The sequence below is a fragment of the Ctenocephalides felis genome, unplaced genomic scaffold (assembly GCF_003426905.1).
Source record: "Ctenocephalides felis isolate EL2017-DRISC unplaced genomic scaffold, ASM342690v1 CF-g0.4_SCAFFOLD_01170, whole genome shotgun sequence".
Taxonomy (NCBI): Eukaryota; Metazoa; Arthropoda; class Insecta; order Siphonaptera; family Pulicidae; genus Ctenocephalides; species Ctenocephalides felis.
Genome location: NW_020537324.1, coordinates 82,142,802 through 82,156,344, shown reverse-complemented (window position 1 = coordinate 82,156,344; position 13,543 = coordinate 82,142,802). Strand labels below are relative to the sequence as shown.

The window sequence follows — 13,543 nt, the reverse complement described above, 5'->3', positions numbered from 1 at the left end:
TGTGCAAGTGTGTACTTAAATGCGTAAATTTACGTGCACGAGTAAGTATGTAAAATATTTAAATTGTTAGAAAGGGAAAATGGGTAAGTTTGTTAATGTGTAATTATTATACTTTTTAAATTAACTTATTAATTTGTTATTGATTAGGTCGATAATTACACATATCGGGAAGTTTATGTAACTTGCCTCAAGGAGAAATGCTACTAACAACTAATTTGTAATCAAATTGTACAAATTATTTGATTATTTTAAAGTTATAAAATCAAATTTGAAAATTAACGGACGTTTAAGAATCTGTGATTGTTTTCTTTTTCGCCGTTATGGCAGCACTGTTTCATTTGACATTCGTATTGTGTTGTCTTCATTTTATAAACGAAATAAGTTTCACATTTACGACTTAAAACATTTATTTAACTAAATAATACATATTTTAAACATATTGTAAATATTTTATCCAGTTTTAGTAAGTGTAGTTATTGGTGTATCTATTTCACCATGGCCCACAACTCTGTAGACCTAGTAGAAGAAGATGCTGCAGATTTACAATTCCCAAAAGGTATTTATAAAAAATCTATCACAAATTGTTATCAAAGACACGAATTTCTGGCAGTGGCTTGTTTTCATTATATTTTTACTATTTCTAGACCCCGGAATATCACGGCAAAGTCACTGCCAAAAATTCGGATCTCACATAACCTCAAAAGTATCCATTGAACCGCATCGCCTTTACAATCAGTGTGATAAAGAAATAGCGTGTAATTTCTGTAGCGTTTCCCTAATCGAACCTTTTATTCTGTGTGCTGAGTGCAATGATATCACTTTGTGTTTATCGTGCTTCTCAAAAGGCAGAGAGTTACAAAATCATAAAAACTACCATGCTTATTGTGTACAGCACGATAACTTTAATTTGTTCTCCTCACAATGGACTGCTCAGGAGGAGAAACAACTCCTAGATTGTTTGTTACGTTTTGGTCACGGCAATTGGGATGATATATCTAAGTACATGGAAACAAAAACACCTGAAGAATGTGAAAAACACTATTCCAGATATTACTTAGATAGTTTAGGTTCTGATTTGTTACCAAAGTTTAAAGAAAACAAGCGTTCCATGTCCCATAAGCCTTACTTGTTTAACACCGAATGTTTGGAGGATCCTCCAAGATTTTCTCCAAACTCCGTGCAGTTTAACATGCTGGCAGGTTATAGGCCTGCAAGGAGTGATTTTGATTATCCGTATGATGCAAATGCTGAAAGTATCTTTAATGATTTAAATTGTGGTGATATTAAAGATGAAGCGTACGGTGATGTTTTTAAAGAATTGTACTGTGGGCTCTTTAGGGCTTACAATCATCGACTAATGTAAGTATATTGAAATACATTTTTATTGTTACAAATAATAAATTAAATTGATTTTATTATTTTAGGGAACGGTGGAGGCGGTATAACATTATTCGTAATCATGGTTTAATATCTCCTTTGAAAGTTACTGGATGGTTGAGTGTACTCGACCAGGTAAATATTAATATTATTATATATATATATATATATATATATATATATACACGAGGTCTGTTCAAAAAGTACCCGGAATTATAATAATTAAAATTTCGCGGGTCTGGAGTGTCTGATTGTCAAAATTTTTTTTTATTGTGTTGGTATACATGCCCCTAAAGTATGATGAAATTTTCAGCTATATTCACTGTTTACTTTGTCTGTGGTAGTCGCTAAGGTTCGACGTGTTTTTCTGAGCTCGGCGATTTTTACAATGGAAGAATTGAAAAAGTCAAAGAATTTGTATTAATTTTTGCGTAAAAAATGAAATAAGTGTTGCAAAGTGCAAAAATTCACCAGATATGGCTCCGTGTGACTTTTTCCTATTCCCAAAGTTGAAGAGACCCATTGAAAGGACGGCGGTTTTCCTCGATTGAGAAAATCGCCGAGAGTGCTCAAGGACATATCAAAAAGTGAATATCAAGGGTGCTTCGAAAATTGAAAAAACGCTGGCATAAGTGTATTATATCTGGGGGGGACTACTTTGAAGGGGACCACATTAATGTAGACGAATAAATAAATATTTTTTTGAAAAAACGAAAATTCCGGGTACTTTTTGAACAGACCTCGTATATATTTATTTGTTTGTTTATTTTATTACTAAGTTTGTTTTTAGTTAGCTGAACTCAATGTGGGCACTTGTCTAAGTAGATTTATGCAATTATGTGATGCTGATAATTTTAATTTGTTGATTGAAGGTTTATTGCTTGAAGCTGAGATGAAGAAATATTTATACTCGTAAGTACATTAATATTACTTTGTTTTTATTTTTTCATATTATTTTGTTTTATTCAAGCCAATGATGATACGTAGCCATTTCTTATCATTCGACCGATATTCGGTCTTGAGTGATGTGACTACAAAAAAACTACGAGAGCGATTTTTTTAAATTCTGAGGCTTGTCTATAAAAATTGATTATTGTAGTAAATAATATAATTTATTAATAACTATTTAATTGACATGATTTAAAGATTCTGGTTGGTTTTGTAAGGATATTGATGTGTTTTTAATTATTGTGATCTGTTTTGGAAGGCTCTTGAATGTTTTAGAAGGCTCTTGAGTGTTTTAGAAGGCTCTTGAGTGTTTTAGAAGGCTCATGAGTGTTTTGGAAGATCCATGAACGTTTTAAAAGGTTTCTGAGTATTTTGAAAGCCTCCTGGCTCTCTGGAAAGCCTCCTGACTATCTGAAAAGCCTCCAGACTGTCTGGAAATCCTCTTGGTTGCTTCAAAAAACTCTATGTTGCTTCAGAATGCTCTAGGTCACTTCAAAAGGCTCTTAAGTTCCTTTCAAAGACTCTTGGTTATTTTGGTAGGCAGCTGAGTGTTTTGAAAGCCTCCTGGCTCTCTGGAAAGCCTCCTGACTGTCTGGAAAGCATCCTGAATGTCTGAAAAGCTTCCTGACTGTCTTGAAAGCCTCCTGACTGTCGGGAAAGCCTCGTGGCTATCTTGAAAGCCTCCAGTCTCTCTTAAAAGCCTCCTGAATTGTCTGGGAAGCCTCCTGACTGTTTGTAAAGGCTTCTGAGAGCCTCCTGACTGCCTTGAAAGCCTCTAGGTCGTTTCAAAATACTCTTGACTGCCTTCCAAAGACTCTAATGCAATGATATTGCTTCAAAAGACTCTTGACTGTTTTTCAAAGACTCTTGATCACTTCAAAAAAAATATTGACTACTTTGAAAGACTCTTGATTGCTTCAAAAGACTCTTAACTGTCTGGAAAGACTCTTGGAACGCTTCAAAAGACCCTTGACGGCCTGGAAAGCCTCCTGACTGTCTGGAAAGACTCTTGGAAAACTTCGAAAGACTCCAGGTCACTTTAAAAGACTCTTGTACGTTTTAAAAGACTCTTGACTGCTCGGAAAGCCTCCTGAATGTCTGGAAAGACTCTTGGAACGCTTCAAAACACTCTTGGTAGCCTCAAAAGAATCTGGGTCACTTCAAAAGACTCATGTCTGCCTTTCAAAGACTCTAGGTCACTTCAAAAGATTTTTGATTGCCTTTCAAAGTCTCTAGGTCACTTCAAGAGACTTTTGGCTGCCTTGAAAGATTCTAGGTCACTTTAAGAGACTCTTGACTGCTTTTCAAAGGCTCTAGGTCACTTAAAAAAACTTTTAACTGTCTTTCAAAGATTCTAGATTACTTCAAAAGACTTTGGGTAACTTCAAAAGACTCTTGACTGCCTTTCAAGGACTCTAGGTCACTTCAAAAGACTCCTGACTATCTGAAAAGACTTTGGTTGCTTCAAAAGACTCTTGGTCGCTTCAAAAGACTCTTGATTGCCTTTCAAAGATTCTTGGTCACTTCAAAATACTCTTGATTGCCTTCCAAAGACTCTAGTGGAATGATATCACTTCAAAAGACTCTTGCCTGTTTTTCAAAGACTCTTGGTTGCTTCAAAAGACTCTTGACTGCCTTTCAAAGACTCCTAGCTGCTTTAAAAGATTATTGATTGCTTTGAAGGACTCTTGGTTGCTTCAAAAAGTGACTCTTAGTGGCTTTAAAAGACTCTTAGCTGTTTTAAAAGATTATTGATTGCCTCTAGGCCGCTTCAAAAGACTCTTGACTGCTTTTCAAATACTCTTGACTGCTTTGAAAGACTATTGGTTGCTTCAAAAGACTCTTGACTGCTTTTCAAAGACTCTAGGTCACTTCAAAAGACTATTGGCTGCCCTGAAAGACTCTAGATCACTTCAAAAGACTCTTGTACGTTTCAAAAACTGTAGGTCACTTCAAAAAACTCTAGGTCACTTTGAAAAAACTATTGACTGCTTTGAAAGACTCTTGATTGCTTCAAAAGACTCTTGACTGCCTGGAAAGACTCTTGGAACGCTTTAAGAGTCTTATACGCTTTAAAAGACTCTCGGTTCCTTTAAGACTTTTGACTGCCTTTCAAAGACACTAGGTCACTTCAAAAGACTCTTGACTGCCTTTAAAGCCTCCTGATTGCCTTGAAAGCCTCCTGATTGCTTCAAAAGCTTCTTGGGCGCTTAAAAAGACTCTAGCTCACTTCAAAAAACTCTTGACTGCCTTCAATGACTCTCGATTTCAACTTTATTTGAAACACTTCTGATTGAATGATTTTTTAAAATACATTTATAATTTCAATAAGTAACTTCATAATACACACAAGTATATTATAATTTTTTTTAGCCTATTTCACCTGCGAGAAAACGGCATAAAATCATTAGCAGGGGGCGAACTTTATCGCCAGTTGAAAGAATCTCGCGATAAAAAACTCCGAGAAAGTCTTCGACCCGAAGACGACCCATTGTCAGTTTGTAATCTGTTGCAAAATCCTGCTATTTATGGATTGAGCGAAGACGAAAGCATTTTATTTTTGAAAGACAAACAATCTGCACACCCACCGAAGAGGAAACATGTACCATTGGATATCATCGGTAAATAGAAATATTTATAACATATATAAATACATTTATATATATATATATATATATATATATATATATATATGTATCTTTTATCTAGGTATGCCCGGTTACGAGAAGTTAACAGCATCCGAAAGAAATTTGTGTACCGTTGCAAGATTGATACCAGATATGTTTATTCAGTATCGTGATCAACTAATTCATGAGTATCAGAGTTCAGGTTGTTTAAGGTTAGGTGATGCTAGGAAATTGATTAAAATCGATGTGAATAAAACAAGACAGATTTATGATCATTTGATTAAGGAGGGATTTATTAAGAAACCCTCTTGATAATAGTAAAATGAGGAATGAGTGAGAAATACATTGAAGGTTTTTTACAATTATGAATATATATTATGTTAGTGATTTGAAAAATATGTTAGGCTAATTATATTAATAATTTTGCACTGTGTGTTTGCTTAGTTTATAAAATGCTTGTTTAATTTTATACTTTTTATATTATATAAAATATCACAATTTTGTGTAGAATAATATGATAATGAATCAATTTTAATTTTATAGGATTTATATTTAATATATTAAGTTTTGTTTTAGCTTTAGTTTATAATATTTTTATATAAAATTATGTATGAAGGGATTATACAATAAATTTATTTAGAACAAATTGCATTTTTATTGAAGTAAAACTTCTTTAGGCGCGACATGGGTGTAAAATAATCGCTTGCATGATTCGCGCTTACGACGCTAGTAAGCGCAGCTATCGCAATTATTCGATCTAGTCTGCGAGCAAAACAAAAAATACATCAAATGTAAAATCATATGTCAAAAACAAAACAAAATGTGTCTACTACTTTCACTTGAGCTTTGTATTTAGCTCGTAGTCTCTAAACATTTTTTGAAGTAAAACTTCTTTAGGCGCGACATGGGTGTAAATCCGTACAAATGCAACGAAAACGCCAACGTGAAGTTGAAGACTACGACTCAAAAACAAAACAAAATGTGTCGACTTTCACTTGATTTTTGTATTTAGCTCGTAGTCTCTAAACATTTTTTGAAGTAAAACTTCTTTAGGCGCGACATGGGTTAGCAGTATAATTCGTGAGGTAATAAAAATGTCAGGATCGGAAGAATATTTTATCCCGTCCCCCATAAATAATTGTAGTGCAAATGATCGCAACTAAATAATGAAACTAAGGAAAAATCTGCGCTGCGTAAGAAATGATAGCTTTGGCTATGTATGTTTTGTGTGCGATCGACTTTGGCTTCAAAGTGGCTCAGAAATATCAAATGATGCTCAAAAACAAATTCTTAATAATGTTTTTTGAATATTGATTCAAATAATTAGGTTGGATGTCAAACTTGTCGAAAGATATTAAATTCGGGTAAAATTCCCACTTTATGTAAGTTTAACGGGTTTGTATTTCCACCTATACCAAATTATCTACCTAAACTAGATACTGTATCTGAAAGGTTAATTTCACCTAGGTTGTGTTTCATGCAAATTAGACGATTGCGAAATGCAAATGGACAATTTGGAACATTTGGCCAAATTATAAATGTGCCTGTTGACGGTAATAATATGGTTAACTTATTACCTCGTAATATTGATGATGATCATTGCATTAACGTTCACATAGAAAAGCAAATGATTCATAGATCAAGCTATGTGCAGGGCTTGATAAATAAAACAAATATAAAAGTATGGCTTCAATTTGTTAGGCAAGACGGATATTACAGCTGTTCAAGGAATGAGATTATATCGTCAGCGAAAAAGTAAAAAAATACAAACAGTAAATGAATGTATGTTGATTTTAATAACATGAAGTTCTTCAAACACAATTGTTACAGGATGAGTTAATTTGCAAAAACAATATTTGTTTAGGCGTTGTTTAACATAATCCACTGTGTGAATGAATATTATAGAATTTGTTAATCAGCAATTACTTTAAAACGATCATGTCATATTTCAAGTACGACTTTGATTACATTATTGTTTGTAAATATTATACATATCTTTAATGCAATCGCAAATATATAAATTATAATTTATCATTATATATGATTGACGACACTAATAAATCACGAGTGTTACCATATTACTAATAAATATTATTCAAAATTTTTATATGATGTGTTTATTTTTACTCAACTTAAATTTGCTACTTTATACATTAACAAATAAGTTTTACTTCAATCGCGTGTGATCCTTACTCTTTTTTTTTTTTAGTCGTTGAATCTTTGAAAATTCTTAATCAATTCTTAAATTTGAAGAATTAATGTTTATATAAAATAAAGAAGTATTAATAATTAAACTATGAAAAAGGAAAAGGTCACAGTCGATTTGTTCGATGTTTTAAATTGCTCTCAATTATGCAAACTGTAAGTGTGACTTTATTATTATCATATTATTCATTCAACACTTGATTTTTTTCTGTGTACAATATTTATCGCTGGCTTTGAAAATAAAAATTCTACAATAAAAATCATATTTTACAAACTGCAAATTATGTCCATGCAGATTTATGAACTTCTGAAACAAAGAAAACTATTTTTTTTAAATATGCTAATGTCATGGTTGTAAAGGCTGATAATAACATATACTGATTATTTGTAAATTATATTTTTTTAAACCAATTATCTAATGTATCATTTTATTTATTGTTATTGTTTTTTTTCCCAGAATTTGAAAATGCAGAAGCCCTACTAGTCTCAGAAGTGCACATGTTATTGGAGCATCGAAAAAAGCAAAATGAATCTGCTGAAGAGGAACAAGAATTCTCAGAAGTCTTCAACAAGACCATAACTTACACGGCCAGGTTTAGGAAATTCAAGAATAAAGAGACCATCAGCAGTGTCCGCAAGTGAGAGAAAAGAATGATTATCTCTTTGCCTAAATTTGAAGATGAAATTTCAGTTTTTTTTAATGTGTCTGAACAAAAAAGTTGAAAAATTGCATAAGATTCTAGGGAAAATTTTACGTAATTGGAATTTGTTATCTTCTATATATATAAAAATAAGTCGGGTTTTCCTTCCTGACGAAATAACTCCAGAACGCACGAACCGATTTCGACAATTTTGCATTCGTTGGAAAGGTCTCAAGCTCCGCAAGGTTTATAGCTAAGAAAATTAGTAGTGCATGGCATCGTGCCTTAATGCAAATTGCTGGTACTTCACGCACCGTAATTAAAACTTCGAGAAATGAAAATAATCAACAACTGTTTTAAATAATTTCAAATAGATTATCTACATATATCTACATATATATATGAAAATAAGTCGGGTTTTCCTTCCTGACGAAATAACTACAGAACGCACGAACCGATTTCGACAATTTTGCATTCGTGGGAAAGGTCTCGGGCTCCGCAAGGTTTATAGCTAAGAAAATTAGTGGTGCATGGCACCGTGCCTTAATACAAATTGCTGGAACTTCACGCACCGTAATTAAAAATTCGAGTAAATGACATTAGTGAGAATTATCAGAATTATGCTTAGTTAAGTCAACGAACAATTCTTGCCGCAAAGTATAATGATGTACACGCACTGAATTTCACCATTCAAGCAAAAATTGCTCGCGATTTGGTTTGACTTCAAACGATTGCAATTTCCAGTTCGCCTTGCGTTCGCAATAACAAGTCGCAAGGCCAATCTCTCAGTGTTTGCGAGATAAATTTCAAATAGATTATTTAGAAAATCATTGTTTTTCATATGGGCAGTTATACGTTACCTGTTCACGAGTTGGAAAACCATCGGCTTTGTTTGTGTTAACGTCAGACCCAAAAAACAAAAAATGTGGTTTACCAAAGATCACTTCCATGAAACGGATAATTCGCGGATTCACTTTCATTTACTTAGAGAAGTGCAACTAAAAAACACTTCATTTTTGTTATCAAAATAAATTCATTACTGTTGTGCAATAAAATCATATTTTTCCTTTTCAAATATAAAACAAACAAAAAATTTCTGGTGGCGAAACGGAGTTCGTCGGGTTTGCTAGTTATTTATATAAGTTCTATATGTTTGAAATTTTTTTTTTTTCAATTTCATATTCTATTTGCTAGTCTGTTGTTTTTTTTTAGGAGCTTCTCGTGTTTTTTAAGAATTACTTGCTTTTTGGAAGAGTGTCTCTCTTTTTTGGCTAATTTTTCACTTTTTTTTGTTAGATTTTCGCGTGTTCCTGGTTCATTAAGAGTTTTCTTGTTTTTTTTTAAAGGGTTTACTAGTTTTTTTTTAAGAGGTTTCTTTGTTGTATATAAGTTTTCTTCGGTTTTGAAGAGTTTACTTAGTTTTTGAAGAGTTTACTTAGTTCTTAAAGAGTTTCTATAGTTTTTTAAGAGCTTCTGTTGTATTTTGAAGATTTGCTGTCGTTTTTCAAGAGTTTCTCGCGTTTTTGAAGAGCTTCTATAATATTTGAAGAGTTAACTCTTTAAAATGTAAATTTACTTCGTTTTTAAAGAGTTTACTTCGTTTTTAAAGAGTTCACTTCGTTTTTAGTAGTATCTCTAGTTTTCTTTATCATTTTTCAAGAGTTTACTTCGTTTTCTAAGAGTTTCTGACGTTTTTCAAGAGTTTATATTGTTTGTGAAGTGTTTGTATCGTCTTTGAAGGGTTTACTTCGTTTTTGAAAAGTTTAATTTGTTTTTGAAGAGTTTATTTAGATTTTGAAGAGTTTATTTAATTTTTGGACAGTTTATTTTGTTTTGGAAGAGTTTATTTCGTTTCTGAAGAGCTTACTTTATTTTTCTTGGCTTTTGAAGGGTTTCTCTTGTTTTCTTTTAAACCACGTGTTTTAAAAGTGTTTCTTATTTTTGAAGAGTTTACTTCGTTTCTGAAGGATTTCTCTTGTTTTTGGAAGATTTATCTTGTTTTTTGAAGAATTTCCCTTGTTTATGAAGGATTTCTTTTGCCTTTTGAAGGATTTTTCTTGTTTTTTAAAGGATTTTTTTGTTTTTGAAGGATTTCTATTGTTTTTTGAAGAATTTCTCTTGTTTTTTGAACGATTTCTCTTATTTATGAAGGTTTTCCCTTGTTTATGAAGGATTTCTCTTGCTTTTTGAAGGGTTTTTCTTGTTTTTTAAAGGATTTTCTTATAGTTTTGAAGGGTTTCTCTATCGTTTTTCAAGAATTTTAATAAATAATAAAAATAAATGTGTTATTTTCGTTTGGTTCTGATGTGTACGTATATCTATATTTATTATACCAAAAATTATCAGCGAGTGAAAAAAAAATTAGAACTTGTTTAAATAATTGTAAGTAAATGATAACACACATGCAGTGTCGAAACGTACAAAATAGTGATAAACGTACAAATCTCTAATTAATTAGCGAGAAGCTTGTTTCGGCGAAAAAAATTAATTTGTTAATTTTATGTGTTCTCGATGTTTCAAGCCATTTTCAATCAAATGAGACGAAATTTTAAAAAATTATAAGTGTGTGTGTATGAGAGCTGATTTTAGAATTTTTGTCGATGTTTTCTCAAAAGCGGCTGAACCGATTTCAAAAATTTAAAAGCCATTCGATGTAACTCGATAAGGACTAGCGTTTATCAGTTCTGTCCAACGATCGGCCGAGCCATTTCTTTTTAATTAGCAAAAAACTGTAAAATTTTTCGTCCACGTTTCAGCCCACAGTTTTGAATACATTTTAAAAAAATCAAAAACTGTTCGAAAAATATTGGTTGGGAATCGCGTTGATTAGTTTTTGGTGAAGATCGGCTGAGTTGTTTCTTCGTCACTAAATGTTGAGAAAAAATATTGTTTTGACGATTTTGATGAAGGATACTAAAATATCAAATTCATATAAAATCACATGTTATATTACTTTGAAACACAAAAAATAAGTTTTGTAAGAAAAGATATATATTTAATAATAATAGGGCTGTATTTGGCCTATTGGCCAGATGCAGAACTATAAGGATTCATCTACAAATGTATTAATTGCTAAAAAAGCAAGTCTTCATTTTGCACTGAGTGAGATGAGTTTGAATTCTTTGTTTATGAATTAGTATTTTGATTTTATTTATACAATTTGTACTATTGGCAAGTAGCAAATTTGTGAAAATTTAAATAATTTTTTATCATCTATATCTATAATCGAAATCTATAGGCCATAAAATAGAGCAATGTTATGGCAAGGCTATGTTACGCTGCGTTTTCATATATAAAATGTCTCACTAAAAACTGTCAAAATGCTATGTATTTGCTTTGCACATAAAATGTAACTTCAAATTCATAAAAATCACTTGTATTCATTTATAATTATAAAACACAATGTGCACCATACACAACTAAAATAGTTTATTGCGCTCCTGTTCGTTCGTGTTAAATCGTCTTGCGATGCGTTTTCTAACTCGCGCTTTAGAATACTGCTCGCAGAATATAAATTAAATTGCAGAAACAATTATATTATAACGCACACTAATTGAAATTCAATTAAATTTTTGGAGGACCGGCTTATGAAGTTAAGCTGGGCCCAATAAGAGAAGAAAGATAAAGGTTCCTATATACTAATCGGCAAGTTCATGCTACCTAGTACAGTTTTTTTTTCAGTTTTAAAGAATTATATTTCTGTTATTTCTTTGTACATAGTTTACAATAAGGTTATATCTTATCTTATATATATATAAAAATAAGTCGGGTTTTCCTTCCTGACGATTTGACTCCAGAACGCACGTACCGATTTCGACAATTTTGGAATTCGTCGGAAAGGTCTCGGGCTCTGCAAGGTTTATAGCTAAGAAAATTAGTTGTGCATGGCATCGTGCCTTAATGCAAATTGCTGGAACTTCCCGTATCGTAATGAAATATTCGAGTAATGACATTAGTAAGGATTATCAGAATTATGCTTAGTTAAGTCAACGAGCAATTCTTGCCGCAAAGAATAATGATGTACACGTACTGAATTTCACCGTTCAATCAAAAATTGCTGGCGATTTGGTGACATACCAATGATTCCGACTGGTCTTCCGTTTGACTTCAAACGATTGCAATTTCCAGTTCGCCTTGCGTTCGCAATAACAAGTCGCAAAGCCAATCGCTTAGTGTTTGCGGGGTAAATTTCAAATAGATTATTTAGAAAATTATTGTTTATTACATGGGCAGTTATACGTCGCCTGTTCACGAGTTGGAAAACCATCCGCTTTGTTTGTGTTAACGTCAGACCAAAAAACAAAAAATGTGGTTTACCAGAGAGCACTTCAATGAAACGGATAATTGGCGGATTCACTTTTCATTTACTTAGAGAAGTTCAACTAAAAAACACTTTATTTTTGTAATCGAAATAAATTCATTACTGTTGTATAATAAAATCAAATTTTTCCTTTTCAAATATAAAACAAACAAAAAATTTCTTCATCTTTCTAACTAAACCATCTGGTGGCGGAACGGAGTTCGCCGGGTTTTCTAGTTAATTTATATGTACCTATCTTATGCGAATTTACTATATTTCATTAATTGCGTATTTAATAATTAAATACTTAGAGTTAATTAATTAGATGTACCTGCATGATAAAATTATTTAAGGGGGTATTCTAGTGTAGAGCGATGAATTTCAGGTCATTTTTAAAGTGTCATAAAAGAAAGCAATGAATATTTTTACTGTCCATTTTTTTACTACTTGTTTATTAATATTATTAAATTACAAAACAAAAATTAAAAAATAAAAAAAGTTGAAAATTGTAAAAACTGGCAGCTGATGAAGTGGGTGGTCTCAAAAAATTGGCACCTCAGTCTTGACATGATTTCAGCCCTTTTAGCCATCGGAAATGCAAAAAATACAAAGATTATTAATCTACAATGATGTCGCAATCTCCCGAACTAGCGATGAGTAAAAAGATTTTCTTTTACAAATTGGCGACTGTTTGAAAAGTGTTTTTTTTTACTGTTTTTTTGAGTTTCTCGAATTTTTTAAAAATAGTAAAAATTGGAATTTGGGGATAATCCTAGTTCAGGCTATAGATAGGTCTATAAACAAGACTCTCTGAACATTTCAAGTGAATCGGTCGAGTAGAACTCGAGAAATCGTGTCAATAGTACTGAAAAAGTCCGTTCTGAGAAAAATGCATTTAAAGTTTTGCGTGAAGCCAAACCAGTATGGAGAGCAAGTCAGTAAAATGCCTATATCTCCGAAAATAATTCAAATTTTCAAAAACCTTCTCGTACCCATATTCTTAGATAATTAAACTTTGAAAATATGAAATTAAAAAGAAATCGATTCTTTTGAATTTCTACACTAGAATACCCCCTTAATGAGCAAAAAATTCCTGGTTCAAAAAATACTCATAACGCTACCTAGTACTTGCCTTAAGGCAAAACGCTACTTACACCTAGCTGTATTTTATAATCTTTTAATCATTTCTATTCCAGTCTCCTCACTTCAAAGAAACTCCACAAATTCGAATTAGCCTCAATAGGCAACTTATGTCCGGAGGCTCCGGAAGAAGCAAAAGCCCTCATACCATCTTTAGAAGGAAGATTCGAAGACGAGGAACTCCGTACTGTCTTGGACGATATCGGCACCAAAAGAAGTTTACAATATTAAATGACATAACGATAAATTAATTTAAGATAGGATAATTAAGAAATTTTACAAGACGATGAAGGTTGGAATGATCG

The 13,543-nt window shown here is 32.2% G+C and overlaps 1 protein-coding gene across 2 annotated transcripts; it reads left to right on the top strand.

Moving 5' to 3' along the window:
* The first annotated feature begins 370 nt into the window (after positions 1 to 370).
* LOC113366217 (DNA-directed RNA polymerase II subunit Rpb4-like) lies at positions 371 to 13,543 on the top strand. Of its 2 annotated transcripts, XM_026607788.1 has the most exons (6): positions 371 to 556; positions 645 to 1,359; positions 1,425 to 1,512; positions 2,168 to 2,289; positions 4,699 to 4,946; positions 5,035 to 5,315. In XM_026607788.1, the coding sequence occupies exons 1-6, from the start codon at positions 496 to 498 to the stop codon at positions 5,262 to 5,264; spliced, it is 1,464 nt and encodes a 487-aa protein (XP_026463573.1). In that variant the 5' UTR covers positions 371 to 495; the 3' UTR covers positions 5,265 to 5,315. The 2 variants fall into 2 exon arrangements, with proteins under 2 accessions (XP_026463573.1, XP_026463574.1); XM_026607789.1 differs by lacking the exons at positions 645 to 1,359; positions 1,425 to 1,512; positions 2,168 to 2,289; positions 4,699 to 4,946; positions 5,035 to 5,315 and adding exons at positions 7,615 to 7,795; positions 13,295 to 13,543.

Coding starts and splice junctions, on each gene's coding strand:
- LOC113366217 (XM_026607788.1), top strand. CDS start 496: ATGGCCCACAACTCTGTAGACCTAGTAGAAGAAGATGCTGCAGATTTA. Junction 557..644: donor AGATTTACAATTCCCAAAAG/GTATTTATAAAA, acceptor TACTATTTCTAG/ACCCCGGAATATCACGGCAA. Junction 1,360..1,424: donor GCTTACAATCATCGACTAAT/GTAAGTATATTG, acceptor TTATTATTTTAG/GGAACGGTGGAGGCGGTATA.